General features: G+C 46.8%; 2 protein-coding genes across 4 annotated transcripts in view; both read left to right on the top strand.

Moving 5' to 3' along the window:
- GPBP1L1 (GC-rich promoter binding protein 1 like 1) overlaps positions 1 to 8,929 on the top strand; it is a 65,915-nt gene extending 56,986 nt beyond the window's left edge. For 2 of the 3 annotated variants that reach the window (XM_005678524.3, XM_005678523.3), the window contains exons 8-12: positions 1,399 to 1,539; positions 1,982 to 2,140; positions 3,043 to 3,167; positions 6,722 to 6,824; positions 7,865 to 8,922. In XM_005678524.3, the coding sequence (XP_005678581.2) occupies positions 1,399 to 1,539; positions 1,982 to 2,140; positions 3,043 to 3,167; positions 6,722 to 6,824; positions 7,865 to 8,017 (681 nt within the window). In that variant the 3' untranslated portion in view covers positions 8,018 to 8,922. Of the gene's footprint in view, positions 1 to 1,398; positions 1,540 to 1,981; positions 2,141 to 3,042; positions 3,168 to 6,721; positions 6,825 to 7,864 lie in introns of all 3 variants that reach the window. The other variant, XM_005678522.2, reaches the window with a different exon arrangement.
- CCDC17 (coiled-coil domain containing 17) lies at positions 10,128 to 14,669 on the top strand. The gene is made up of 13 exons (XM_018043628.1): positions 10,128 to 10,905; positions 10,983 to 11,057; positions 11,168 to 11,390; positions 11,481 to 11,643; positions 11,788 to 11,901; positions 11,990 to 12,108; positions 12,350 to 12,466; positions 12,689 to 12,825; positions 12,936 to 13,033; positions 13,183 to 13,386; positions 13,547 to 13,757; positions 13,829 to 13,939; positions 14,239 to 14,669. Exons 1-13 carry the CDS (start codon positions 10,732 to 10,734, stop codon positions 14,320 to 14,322), a joined length of 1,830 nt encoding a protein of 609 aa, XP_017899117.1. The 5' UTR covers positions 10,128 to 10,731; the 3' UTR covers positions 14,323 to 14,669.

Here is a 14,777-nt window from a genome sequence, read left to right as displayed (position 1 = left end):
TTTTTTCCCTTCCTTTATTTTACTGATTGAAGTGTGGATATGTACAATATTAACAGAGACAAGGTATCTGGTGACCCTGTACAACTCTGGGAAACTATGTCTTTGATATTTGGCCTGAATAAGCAGCCATCTTTAGATTTTCTTCAGTGAAAGAAAAAATAATCTCCATTCTAGTTGGGTCATTGCCTCTTTCTTTTATTGGCTTGCATGTTGTTTTTGGAGGCACTCTGGAAAACAGTATTACATACCAGTTGAGTAACCTTGGACAAATTATGTAACTTCCTTAATGTCAGTATAGGCTTCCCTTGTGGCTCCAGGGATTCCGTCCTCAACGCAGGAGACACAGGTTCAATCCCTGGGTCAGGAAGATCCCTGGATAAGGGATTGGCAGCCCACTCCAGTATTCTTGCCTGGAGAATCCCATGGATAGAGGAGTCTGGTAGGATACAGCCCATGGGGTCTCAGAGTCGGACATGACTGAGCAACTGACACAAATGTCAGTATAATTCTCAGTAAAAATTCAACATAATAATTATATCTGATTGGGTTAAGGATTAAATAAACTACAAGTATCTGGTATATGGTAGATAACTCTGTTAAGTTTCCTAAAGCCTACAGTATCTTCTTTAATAACAAGAATGAAACTCTTTTCACTCAGACCCATCTTTTGTCCTAGAGGTCTTTTGGTTCTAATTGTTTCATTTTGGAAAAACAGGCTTTTTTACTTTATTCAGCCTCACTTCAGTGATGTGCCTCAGATGGGCTGTTTTACTCGGGAGAAGGAGTATTCTAGCTACACTATGTTGCCATTTGAGTTGGGGCCAGGGCCCACAAGGCGGAGCAAACGAAGAGCTTCTGGACTAAACCAGGATCATCTAGCCATTTATATTGCCCACTCTGTCCTGTAACTAGCCTCCTGCCATCAGAGTTCCTAGAAAACAACATTTTTTCTGATGTGCTTTGTGAGGGTAGGGATTTGTCAGGGTTGCATCAAAGGCTAACATACAACACATCATTAACAAAATTGGGGGGTCAGATGAGTTTAGAAAATGCTGTAGATTATATCTGCCTCTCAATTCACATATATGAAGATGCGTTGTGAAATAGCACAGTAAAAGAAACCTGCTGTGGAACTATATTCAGCCTAGCATCTCCCAGGATTATTGGACTAGAGCTCTCTATACCTGTTAATATCCCATGGCTTTTCTGATTCCTATCTACCTTTTCCCTTCAAGGTTGTATACCTCCCAAATATGTTGAGACAGGTGAGCTTTCATATTCGTACATAACATTCCACATAATATTCCCACAGAACTTTTCACTCTTTGCTTTGTGACCTTACAAGCTGAGCTTCTGTCTGTGTGCTGTTCTGACTGATTGTTCTTTCTTCCTGTGTAGGCCAGTGCGTGGAAAGCTAACAGAATGGAACACAAATCAGGACCCCTTTCCTCTAGCCGAGAGTCTGCTTTTACCAGTCCAATCTCTGTTACCAAACCAGTAGTACTGGCTGGTGGTGTAGTTTTAAGCTCTCCCAAAGAGGTGAGTGAGGATAAAGGAAAGCAGCCTTTTTTTGTGAAGTTGCTGTTCCCCATTTATTTAAACTGAGACAAGTGGTGTGGTATGTATAGCTCTAACTTCATTTCCTTTGTAGCTATTCTTAGCTCAGTCATTTCTTTACTGGTGATTCCCATTAGCATCCAAAGATAGGTGGTAGCCGGGTGGGGTCTTTGGCCTGTGTTAGACTGGCATTATGCTTGCCTCTGGAGCAAGATCAGAGAGGTGCTATTTAAACCATCTGGTTTTAACTGTAAAAACTGCAGAACTAAACTCTGTTTAAATGAAAAGGATAGTTTATTTTTAGTAAAAGACAGAAATAAACAGGCTGCCAGATTCAGGAAAGCAGTACCATGAAGAAGTGGCCTAGAGAATCCCAGTACTTACATTTACTGCCAGGAACAACCTATTTGTGGTGTTTGCCCAGAGTCCCGCCAGCACCACTCCTCCGATTGAGATCAGCTCCTCTCGTCTGACCAAGTTGACCCGCCGAACTACTGACAGGAAGAGCGAGTTCCTAAAGACTCTGAAGGATGACCGGAATGGAGACTTCTCAGAGAGCAGAGAGTGTGAGAAGTTGGAAGATGTAAGGCTGGGGGTTCTTCTGGGGCAACATAAGTGTTTTTCTGCATTATATATGTACTTTTTGTTTTTAGACAGAAAGATACAGCACATTAAAAAAAAAAGTACAGAGATTTGTTTATGGAGTAACAGCTTGTGATAAAAGTGAGCTCAGTTCTTTGTTCAGCATATTTCAGATTAGGGCTCATTTCAATGATAGTGGCCTTGGGACTTGGTGCTTGAGTCTTGAATTGGTCTTGCTGTAAGAAGTTGGTAAACTATACAAGCTTTTTTTTTTTTTTAAGGGTTATATTTAACCGTAATGGAAGAAAATCTGACAAACAGAACCATAAAGCAAGAGGGTATTTGTCTTTGTATCTTGCAACAGGTTCCTAGTCCAAGAGGTAGTAGCATCTATAGTATCAGGAAACTTGTAACTTTTGGTCACTTTGGACTAGGGTACTTGTGTTCCCATCCACTTTATAGTTAGGGAAAGGACAGAGCCAAAAATCGGAAGAGGGATGCCCTTTTTAAAATGCTTTCTTAAAAGCCACCCCTGCAGTTTCCACTCACATTTTAAGTGGACAGCTGTCCAATAGCCACTCCTAGTTGTGAAATTTAGGAAAGGGAACTTTTTAAAAGCTTAGCACGTTGGTTCTTCAGTCCATATTGGTAAGAAGAATAGAAAATCGATACTGCATAGGCAGCTAGTAACTTCTGCCACAGTTACTGAAGGTAACTGCCATCTTACTGAAGGTAAGATGGTAGCCAGTTGGTATCCTTTGGAATCTTAGCAAGATGAGCAAGTTCTCATTTTTAAGTGGGGAAAACCTGTGGGCCAAGGTAGAAAGCATCTCCTTAATCTCTTAGATTGCTTATCTTGCCCCAGTAGATGATTAAACTAAACATGTCCGTCCTGTCCTCCAGTCGGAGGACAACAGCACACCTGAACCAAAGGAAAATGGGGAGGAAGGCTGCCACCAGAATGGTCTCGCGCTCCCTGTAGAGGAGGATGGGGAGGCCCTCTCGCACTCTTTGGAAGCAGAGCACAGGTAAGTGAGGACCGCACACACGGCTATATATGACCTACAAGGAGTTTGAACATGCTTGAGACACCTCCACTTCCAGTACAGACAGAAGTGCCCAGAGCAGCGCAGCTGTCCTCCGGTGTGCCACAGGCTGGCCTGTTGCTCACTGGGTATATTCCTTTATAGAGTCGACCAGCTTTCCACATGCTTCTCTCCAAGGCTTTCTTGTAGTTCAATTTCAGACTTCATTTATGGCTTAGGTTGGAAGGGGTGGAGTGGATGAGACCTGTTTCCTAGAGCTGTTATAGTGGCCCCTTTGGCTTCTCACGGGATTTATGAGGCCCCAGGGTATGAGGCCTGTTTTTTTAAAATGAGGGCCTTGAACACAGAGCCAGCCAAGGTGTCTGGCCAATTGGATGGCAGATGGGACCTGCCAGGTACCTTCCTGAAAAGGAGCTCCTGTCCAGAGGAACTTAAAAAGGGGTAAACAAGATCACTGTTCATACTGTTCATGGGGTTCTCAAGGCAAGAATACTGAAGTGGTTTGCCATTCCCTTCTCCAGTGGACCACATTCTGTCAGACCTCTCCACCATGACCCACCCATCGTGGGCTTAAACTGAAGAAAGTAGGGAAAACCACTAGACCATTCAGGTACGACCTAAATCAAATCCCTTATGATTATACAGTGGAAGTAAGAAATAGGCTTAAGGGACTAGATCTGATAGAGTGCCTAATGAACTATGGAATGAGGTTCATGACATTGTACAGGAGACAGGGATCAAGACCATCCCCATGGAAAAGAAATGCAAAAAAGCAAAATGGCTGTCTGAAGAGGCCTTACAAATAGCTGTGAAAAGAAGTGACAAGCAAAGGAGACAAGGAAAGATACAAGCATCTGAATGCAGAGTTCCAAAGAATAGCAAGAAGAGAGAAAGCCTTCCTCAGTGATCAATGCAGAGAAATAGAGGGAAACAACAGAATGGGAAAGACTAGAGATCTCTTCAAGAAAATTAGAGATACCAGGGAACATTTCATGCAAAGATAGGCACAATAAAGGACAGAAATGGTATGGACCTAACAGAAGCAGAAAATATTAAGAGGAGGTGGCAAGAATATACAGAAGAACTATACAAAAAAGAGCTTCACAACCAAGATAATAATGATGGTGTGATCACTCACCTAGAGCCAGACATCCTGGAATGTGAAGTCAAGTGGGCCTTAGAAAGCATCACTACGAACAAAGTTAGTGGAGGTGATGGAATTCCAGTTGAGCTACTTCAAATCCTGAAAGACGATGCTGTGAAAGTGCTGCACTCAATATGCCAGCAAATTTGGAAACCTCAGCAGTGGCCACAGGACTGGAAAGGGTCAGTTTTCATTCCAATCCCAAAGGCAATGCCACAGAATGCTCAAACTACCACACAATTGCACTCATCTCACACGCTAGTGCAGTAATGCTCAAAATTCTCCAAGCCAGGCTTCAGCAATATGTGAACTGTGAACTTCCAGATGTTCAAGCTGGTTTTAGAAAAGGCAGAGGAACCAGAGATCAAATTGCCAACATCCGCCGAACCATGGAAAAAGCAAGAGAGTTCCAGAAAAACATCTATTTTTGCTTTATTGACTATGCCAAAGCCTTTGACTGTGTGGATCACAATAAACTGTGGAAAATTCTGAAAGAGATGGGAATACCAGACCACCTGACCTGCCTCTTGAGAAACCTATATGCAGGTCAGGAAGCAACAGTTAGAACTGGACATGGAACAACAGACTGGTTCCAAATAGGAAAAGGAGTACGTCAAGGCTGTATATTGTCACCCTGCTTATTTAACTTCTATACGGAGTACATCATGAGAAACGGTGGGCTGGAAGAAGCACAAGCTGGAATCAAAGATTGCTGGGAGAAATATCAATAACCTCAGATATGCAGATGACACTACCCTTATGGCAGAAAGTGAAGAGGAACTAAAAAGCCTCTTGATGAAAGTGAAAGAGGAGAGTGAAAAAGTTGGCTTAAAGCTCAACATTCAGAAAACGAAGATCATGGCATCTGGTCCCATCAATTCATGGGGAATAGATGGGGAAATAGTGGAAACGGGCTCCAAAATCACTGCAGATGGTGACTGCAGCCATGAAATTAAAAGACGCTTACTCCCTGGGAGAAAAGTTATAACCAACCTAGATAGCATATTGAAAAGCAGAGACATTACTTTGCCAACAAAGGTCCGTCTAGTCAAGGCTATGGTTTTTCCAGTGGTCATGTATGGATGTGAGAGTTGGACTGTGAAGAAAGCTGAGCGCCAAAGAATTGATGCTTTTGAAGTGTGGTGTTGGCGAAGACTCTTGAGAGTCCCTTGGACTGCAAGGAGATCCAACCAGTCCATTCTGAAGGAGATCAGTCCTGGGTCTTTGGAAGGAATGATGCTGAAGCTGAAACTCCAGTACTTTGGCCACCTCATGCGAAGAGTTGACTCACTGAAAAAGCCTCTGATGCTGGGAGGGATTGGGGGGCAGGAGAAGGGGACGACAGAGAATGAGATGGCTGGATGGATATGAGTCTGAGTGAACTCCAGGAGTTGGTGATGGACAGGGAGACCTGGTGTGCTACAGTTCATGGGGTCGCAAAGAGTCGGACATGACTGAGCGACTGAACTGAACTGAAACAAGATTACAAAGTTATGGGTTCAAAATGCCATGAAATTAAGAGAACTCAGAGCGTCTTCCCTGGCGGTCCAGTGGTTAATTCTCCATGCTTCCACTGCAGGGGCATGGCTTCCATTCCTGGTGAGGGAAGTAAGATCCCACATGCTGTGTTGTGCAGTCAAGAAAAATAAGAACTTAGGTACATGTTGCTATGTGCTGATTTGCTCATGGGAGATATTGAGATTTCTTTGGTTTTGCTTATGGGACAGTTTGACTCTTCTTTATTCTGCTGCTTCTACATAAGAGTTCTCTATAACTCTTATGCTCTGGAAAGAGCAACTGTGTATTGATTTTGTATCCTGCAACTTTGCCAAATTCACTGATTAGCTCTAGTAATTTTCTGATACTATCTTGTACAGTATCATGTCATCTGCAAACAGTGAAAGCTTTACTACTTCGTTTCCAATCTGAATTTTTTTATTTTTCTTTTCTGATTGCTGTAGCTAGGACTTTAAAAACTGTTGAATAATAGTGGTGAAAGTGGATACCCTGATCTTAGGGGGGATGCTTTCAGTTTTTCACCATTAAGAATGTTTGCTGTGGGCTTATTATACATGGCCTTTACTGTGTTGAGGTAGGCTCCTTCTATGCCCATTTTTTAAAGAGTTTTAATCATGAATAGGTGCTGAATTTTGTCAAAGGCTTCTTCTGCATCTATTGAGATTGGAAAGAGCAACTGTGGAGATCTACCATCTAATTCCAAGCACCTAAGTAGTCATGATTAAAGCTTATCCTTCTGAGTATAAAGAGAAAAACCCACATTTCTTCTCTTAAGTGGATACCATTTTCCCTGGGCAGGAAAGTTTCTATGGAAAGTTAAGGGCTTCCCTCCCACTCAAAGCTGTATTTTCTTTGCCTGACCTGCTTCTACTAGGTTACTGAAAGCAATGGGATGGCAGGAGTATCCTGAAAATGACGAGAATTGTCTTCCCCTCACAGAGGATGAGCTCAGAGAGTTCCACATGAAGACAGAGCAGGTATGTGGTAAACTTTGCTGGAGAGCAGTTAATGACTAAGAGAAAACGTCCCAGTTTAGGGTGTGAGAAGGACCTTGAGAAAGAAAACAATAAATAAGTCACCATTGTAGAAATACAGAGGAGCATCCCAGGCCATAAGGACCTCCAGGGGTGGACACAGAACCTGGTCAGTAGTTAGCAGGTTACAGAAAGCAATGTTATTTCATCCTGGAAGCTCTAACTCCTCATCAGAACCACAACACTATTTTCCAAGGTTATGGGCTAAGCCCTTGGCCCCTGGGGAAGAAGGCTAACCCTGCTCTGCTTGCAGCCCTGTGGATTCCCTCTGGTGCCTCAGCTAGAGCCAAGAAACCAAATAGTCTCTCTGAATTTCTTCAACTAATGGCTATATTCTTTCTTTGAATAAAACACTGCGAGGTCCCTACAAACCTCATAGAACTTAAGTTCTGGTGGTATGTATTTAAAGCATAAATAACAGTGATGTTAAATCCTATAAAAAAAAGTATAGGCTGACATAAAGACCTCAGTACTCAGAACTCTGTTCCTCTGTCATTGTCATCACCTGAGAACTCATGGAAATAAGAAATCTTGAACCCTACCTCAGACATACCAGTCAGTCTGCATTTTAAAGAAATCCTTAGGTGATTCATTTGCACATTGCAGTTCAAAAAGCACTGCTGTAAGAAATCTTCAGTTTCTTAGAAGAAAGAACATTCTTAGAACATTCTGGCTAAAATTGAGCTGAAGCCTGGCCTTTCCCAACTTCCCTGATGGCTCAGGAGTAAAGAATCCGCCTGGAATACAGAAGACCTGGTCTTGATTCCTGGATCAGGAAGATCCCCTGGAGAAGGGAATGGCAACCCACTCCAGTATTCTTGCCTGGGAAATGCCATGGACAGAGGAGCCAAATGGGTTCAGTCCATGGGATTGCAGAGTTGACTGAGCACCTAACACTTTCACTTTCTGGCCTTTGCCAGGTCCTAGGGGCCAGTGTAGTGACTGATGATTGTCTTTTTCTTTTTTTCCCATGCCAACCACAGCTGAGAAGAAATGGCTTTGGAAAGAATGGCTTCTTGCAGAGTCGAAGTTCCAGCCTATTCTCCCCTTGGAGAAGCACTTGCAGGGCAGAGTTTGAGGACTCAGACACGGAGACAAGTAGCAGTGAGACATCTGATGACGATGCCTGGAAGTAGGCGTATAAATGCTCACAGTGAAATCTGACCCAGTAAACTCAGCTTGTGTGTTTAGGGGTTATACAGAAGAAATCGTTCTTTTCCTTTTCCTTTTCTTATGTTATTGTTGAATACTTCATGCACAAGGGAAATAATCATATCCCAAAGAGAGAGCGAGCGATTGGCTTGTTTAGCTTTTGTTGTTGTTCTTCCCTGTTATCTGCTTAATAGAGAGAACTTTGTGTGGTGGGAAAGATTTTTAAAACACACACACACACACACAGTGTATATGGGGCAATGCACAGGTGGGAGCTGGCAGTGCACAGAGGAGGAGACACTGGTCTGCAGCAACAGCTTCTACTACCAGCCCTTGGGGCACTCACCCCTGTGCTCAAGCAATCATTGTCAATGACAAAGTGACTATTGAAGTTATAATTGTATTAAATTAATGCTAATAATTTGGATATTTTATTTTATTTCTGGCTGCTCGGGTAACGTTAGCCCTTAACCAAGCATATGTGGTTTTTTCCCTTTTTTTTTTTTCTTTCTGGGTACAGCTGTAAAATATTTGGATATAGGAAATGTTGTGTTATTCTTGCAGCCTTGATATTCAGGGTGGATTGTAAAATATAAATTTTTGTGAGATTTCAAAGATTAAGATTATTTTGATAACATTATTTACAGATTTAAAAGATGTGGTTATCACAAGTCTGTTGAGGGGGAAAACTACTGCATAAAATAACTAACTTGGAATAAATATTTTGCATCAGTTTGGATTGTCTTGTGTAAGAAGTATATTTTCTTTAAAATTAGATGAGTGGATTTAGAGGTCTGAGGAAAATCTGAATTCAGACACACCTGTTTCTCCTTTTAGCAGATACATTTTGATGCAGAAAAACCTGTGCAATAAACTACCAGTAATAAAACCAGAAACTCAAGTTTCCTTTCTGAAGCTGCTTTTCACTGCCCATGTATTTGCCAGTGTACCTATTTTAAGGAACTCTGTGCCTCATTATTCCTGCTAAATAAGAATATAGGGTTTCCCAGGCATTTTGCAAGGCCCTGGGAATGCAAGGAGCACCCAACTCAATAGGGAAGAGAAGAAACAGTTACATTAAAAATGGAATCTTAGGCCAAGATCTGATGGACAGTTCGAAGTTAACAGATCACTGATAGTGGCATTCTTTGACCAGCTGTATATCACATGGTTCCTAGTGGATATAGCAGCCCAAGATTATGCTCTAATGGGAGACAAGCAAAGGGGTAACAGGCCCAACCACTTATAAGGATAACTATCTTATAGTGGAGATTCCAGAAGGGGTAGAGACTAGAGGAAGAGAAACCACCATGATACTTGGTAGATTCTAAAGGATAGGAAGGCAGAGTACTAATAAGAAAACTTGGGACTTCCCTAGTGATCTAGTGGATAAGACGCCATGGTTCCAGTGTAGGAGGCAAGGGTTCAATCCCTTATCAGGAAACTAGGGTTCCCATGTGCCATGTGGGCGGTTGAGAGAGGCAGAAATTAATAGAGGAAGGAAGGAAAAGAAAAAATTTGACAGTTATGACACAACATTAATTGTGAATCTTGATTTCAGTATTATGAAAAATGTGCATCTTAGGCTCAATGAAATACTATTAAATGAACTATAAATTGGAAATGAGAAGTAGGTTGAGTTAGACATATCCTGTATATTTGGTTTTGGGCTTTGCCACTTAACTAGTGCTCTCAGAACAAATTTCTAAAATGTAGCCCTTTTCTCACTTGAAATTGAGCTGGACTTTGATTACATACTTTGAAATACTTTGTAACCTGCTGCTGCTCCTACCTTGGCCTTAAGTACCTGGAGGTGAGGTGACCACTACCTGCTTGTTTAGAAACATGTAGCTAGGTCAGAGCTCCTGTTTCTGTTGGATTCATCTACTTGGGGAGCTGGCAGGGAGATCTGGTCAGCAGGAATGGGGCCTGTGTGGGCCCCAGTCTCGAGTGAAGGGCTACCTTTCTGTATTTTATTTCCTTTTCTGATGGATTGTGTTCTCCCAGAACCACCTTTTCTAGGCTGTGCTGATTATCTTGGTTGTGGTGGCGGGGGTGGGGGTGGGGGTGTTGGCGGGTGGCAGGAACTGGAAGTTGGGGAGCCTTGGTGTGACTTGGTTATGCAAAAGATGTTACCTCCAGAGCGGCATGGTGGAAGGAAATGCTTTTTACTCAGCCAGCAAGTCATGGTTTCCAGGCACAATGTCTTCTCTCTCAAGTATTCCCTGGATGGACAACGACATTTAACTTGGGATACATCCACTTGGGCAAAACTAGAATGAAGAAGATGACACTTTCCTGCCAGAGGCTATTAAATGACCAAGGTGAAGTATGTGATATGGACTCAGCTATTCCAGGAGGTAGCTGTTTGCTTCCCTTTATTAATGTAGGCAGAAAAACCAAGGCGTGGTAAGAGAGTACCTATACTCATACAGTGAGGTGGAACAATGCTTTAACAGTGTTTTTCAAGCCAGGGACTCCTCCCTAAGGTGACTAAGCCTTCCCACTCATTGTCCAGACCTGCCCAGACCTGAGGTGGTTGCCCAGGGAGCTAAAGCTTCTCCCCAAACAAACTTGACCTGGTAAACGTGGTCTTTTCCTCTCTGCCTTTGGCTATTTCATCCTCCTCTCCCTTTCCCTCTGCCCCTGTCCTGTTTTCTCCAGGTCTTGGCTGGTGTCAGGAAAGGGGTCCCCTCTCATGGCCTCCCACTCCAGGGAGCCAAGGCTCCTGCCCTGTGGGTCCTGTGACATGGTTTTCCGCTCCTGGGCCCTGCTGGCCACCCACACTCAGCGCTTCTGCATTGGCCGTCAGACCCGGGAGGTGGCAGTTGGAGCACAGCCCCCAGTAGCCACTGAACCACGGGGACCCGGGGTAAGGGCCTCCATGGCCAGGAGTGGGTATTGAAGTGACTAACTCTCAGCATTCCTCACCCCACACCCCGTCCGCAGGTTGTGCCACAAGAACACCACAGCCTCCGGGATCAGGAGGCCAGCAAATCAGCTCTGAAGAGGCTAACGGAGGAGGTACACCCGGCTTTCCCCACGGGCACAAAACGGCATTCCCCCCCAAACTTAGAGATCACAAGTGGGTCAGATTACTCCCAACAGAGGCTGCGGGTAACTGTTACCTCCAGGTGCAGCGGCTGCGGCTCTATCTGCAGGAAATGAGACCCTGGGTAACAGAAATCCCCAGGGGGCCACAGGGGCCTTGGAGGCGTTCAGAGGCGACGGCTCAGAGCGCCCACTCCAAGGCTGCTGGCAGCCTGGGCGAGCGGCTGCTGGCGCTGCACTGGACTCACGCAAGGCGCGTGGCAGAGACCACGGCACAGAGCTGGGCCCTAGAGCAACGCGGCGAGGGTGAGGGGACAGAGGGGGGCTAGGGCCCACCTTTCCCCCTTGCCTTGAGGTCTCCCCACGGCCGTCTGACTTGAGCTCTTACCCCCTCAGAACTGAGCCGGCGCCTCCAAGGTTTAGCCCAGACCGGGAACGGGAAATCACTCATATTCAGCCTGGAGCAAGAGCTTCGAGAACTCCGGGCAGAGACAGGGCGAACGCGGGGGGCTCTGGAGAAGTTAGGGGCGCACGTTCAGCAGCTCCAGGCCAACCCGGTGTAAGAAAGACGCGTGGGAACCCGGGAGAGCTGCGCCTGCGCGGGGCGGGGCTTGAGCGGGGAGGGGGGCTCGGCCTGGAGGCCGCGCGGGAGGCCGTCGGGAGGGGGCGGGGCTACCAGAGACCCTCGTCTTGATCTCTGAAGCGGTCCCGGTGCCGCCGGTCCCGACCCCAGCACCCGGCTGAACACCGTGAGAGAAGCAGAACTCTGTGGTCCGGTGCTACAGGCCACCCCAGGGACTCTGCCTGCGGAGATCGGGTGAGGTCCGGGCCCGGGGATGAGCTCGGGACGAAGCGCTGATCGATTCTGGTAAAACGCTGCTGCCTTCTTGTCCCCTACTCCCTAGGGCCCTGCGTGAAGCCTACATTAGAGGCGGAGGCCGGGACCCTGGCGTTCTGGGCTGGATGTGGCAGCTGCAAGCGGAGGCATCAGCTCTCGAGCTTCGGCGGTCGCGGACACGCAGGGGTGAACAGGAGCGGGCCAGCCAGGAGACCTCTCTGGAAAGAGGGAAGGGCGGGGAGGGAGGACGCCTTTGGCTTGAGACCCACTTAAGTGAAACTCCAAGGTAGAACACTTGTCTATGCGGTGGTAGCTAGAATGTTAGCTGACAATCAGCCGTGTTCAGAGAGTACCAAGGCTGGAGAGCTGCTCAGAGCAGCTGGTCACCAGAGATCAGAGGTGACGAGTCATATTTGTTCAACCTCAGGAGGACGAACAGGTGCTGCATTCAAGGAGCTTCTAGCAGTGGAGGCTGAAAACCGGCGCCTGGAGGCAGAAATCCTGGCTTTGCAGATGCAGAGGGGCGCAGGCCAGATGCCCTGGGGTCAGTGAGCACCCAGTTCCACCCTGCCCAGCCCTCCCCAGCAGGCCAGGCTCAGAGAAAGGGGTTAGAGGGACCATGCACGGGGAATGCGACCCGTGTCTGCGCCCCATCAGTCCCGTGTCCACGCGCATCTCCAGGTGTCTGCATGGGTTTGGCTCTTGGGGATGAAGTATCTCACTTCCTGAGTCCTGCTCAAGGGCCCCTTCTCTTCCCTGTACCTAGGGCGCGGGGAGCCGAGACTTGGGGCCAATCCGAGCCCACACCTGAGGAGGGAAGATCCCCCAAGCCTCCCGCCTCCCGTGGCTCCCCCGCTGCCACCCTCCACCGGAGTCCTGTTCTTGGGTGGCACGGAGAAGGCTGTGAGGACCGGGGGTTGGGATGCGGGCAGTTCTGCTCTGTGCAGCTGGGGGAGCCCAGGGAGCATAGTGGCTGCCTGGGAGACTTTCTGGAATTAACTCTTCCTGCGCAGTCGCAGCTTCCTGGAGCCATGACCAGGAACCTGGCCAGGGACCCGCACTACCTCCTGCCTGCCACTGACATCCTGGGCCCTGCACCCTACAACCCTGGGTGAGGCCTGCTCCCTCCTTCAACATCCTCTGACTTAGTCACTGCTGCTAGTTAAGGAGACCCACTCAGGCCAGCTAGGATCAGGGAACTGCCTAGGTGGTGGGAGGATGGACTGGAGTGTGTGCGTGTTTGAGACCTGTGTTTCCTAGGCCTGGCTTTGTCATTTTCTATGACTTCCTGCGGGGCCTTGAGGCTTCTTGGGTTTGGGTGCAACTAATGACTGGTTTGGCCCGAGATGGACAGGAATCAGGAGGGACCACAGCGCTACCCCCAGCCCTTTGCCTGCCCCCACCTCCAGCTCCTGGGCCCACCGGCAACTGTGCCATCCTTGCCAGCAAGCAGCTTGTACCCAGGTCAGTACATGGGGATTATTTCCTTGGTGCTTTTTGCCACAGCTGAGGCTTGTCCCTATATTTCCTCATCTGTATACAAGGACTCTGACTCTGAGGGCCAAGTCCTAGGAAGGGAGCATAACCACTTCTGGCTCCTGACACATTTTTGGTTTTGCTCTAGGCTACTACCATCACCATCAGTAGCTGTGGTCTGTGAGCTCCGGGCCTGGCAGGGGCTAGCATGGGCTAAGGCACCACAGCCAAAGGCCTGGGCCTCACTAGTGCTATTTGACCAGAATCAGAGATTGCTAAGTGGTCGTTGGCGTCTCCCACTTCGGGCCCTCCCCCTGGACCCCAGCCTTAGCCCTGGGCAGCTGAATGGGATTCCCCAGGTGAGTGTGGAGGATGGGGGCTGGGTCTGCTCCTTCACGTTACAGATACAAGACCATTTCACCTTTCCCAGGTTAATCAGGCTGAGCTCTTTGTGCGACTGGTGAATGCAAGAGATGCAGATGTCCAGACACTGGCAGAGATCAATCCAGCAAATGCCCAGGAGTACCAGTACCCACCTCTGGTGAGGGCCCAACTGGAGCGGGGACACCACAGGTGTGGTTGATGTGGTTAATAACCAGCCTTTGTTGACCACTATGTACTTACCAAGCCATTACTAAGTGTTTTCTATGAATGAACTCATGAGACTCACATGTCCTATTAGGTCTGTACTACTGTGTCAACAGATAAGGAAATGAGAGCACAATGAGGTTAACTTGGTTCATAGTAAGCAGTTAACTGTGAAGTGGTGTGACACCAGACGCTGTGCTGTTAACCTCCATACAAAGACTGCTGCAGATCTACCCTCTCCTTGTTCCACAGGTACCCAACTCATCTTCACCAGAAGCCAGCCCCCTCGCCCCAAAACCTGCCTTTGTTGACCCCCCTCCTCCCGAAGATGCCTGAACCAGCAGACTCAGGCACAGAGAAGAGGGTCCCCTCCCCACAACTTTGACCCACCCCCACTGGCTCTGAGTCCAAAAGAATGGGGATATGAGTAGCTTTAATGTGCACAAGACTGGGGCCTACACTGAGGCCTCTTCTGGGATCTGCAACTTTACTAACTCCATGTTCTGACAAGAGTATGGAAACAAATACAGATGTGAGCACGTAACATGAGCTCCAGTCCCAGCTCTAACTTCCACAAGCACTTGGCCTTTCTTTACCTATTATCCTTTTGTTTAAAAAAAAAGTGAGGATTAAACATGTCGGGTTTATAATATTGTCTAGCATATAAATTCTTTGAAAGGTGACTTGGAGACAGTTTTTCATTCAGCTAAAGGAACTCTATGAGCTGCTTCCCTTTTTTTTTTTTTTGCTAAAGCCAGTCTTACTGCCCACTTATTTATCCCAGCTTCTTC

Source organism: Capra hircus, chromosome 3 (genome assembly GCF_001704415.2).
Source record: "Capra hircus breed San Clemente chromosome 3, ASM170441v1, whole genome shotgun sequence".
Classification (NCBI taxonomy): domain Eukaryota; kingdom Metazoa; phylum Chordata; class Mammalia; order Artiodactyla; family Bovidae; genus Capra; species Capra hircus.
Note: the sequence above shows the minus strand (reverse complement) of the source record. Positions and strands in the feature narration are given on the sequence as shown.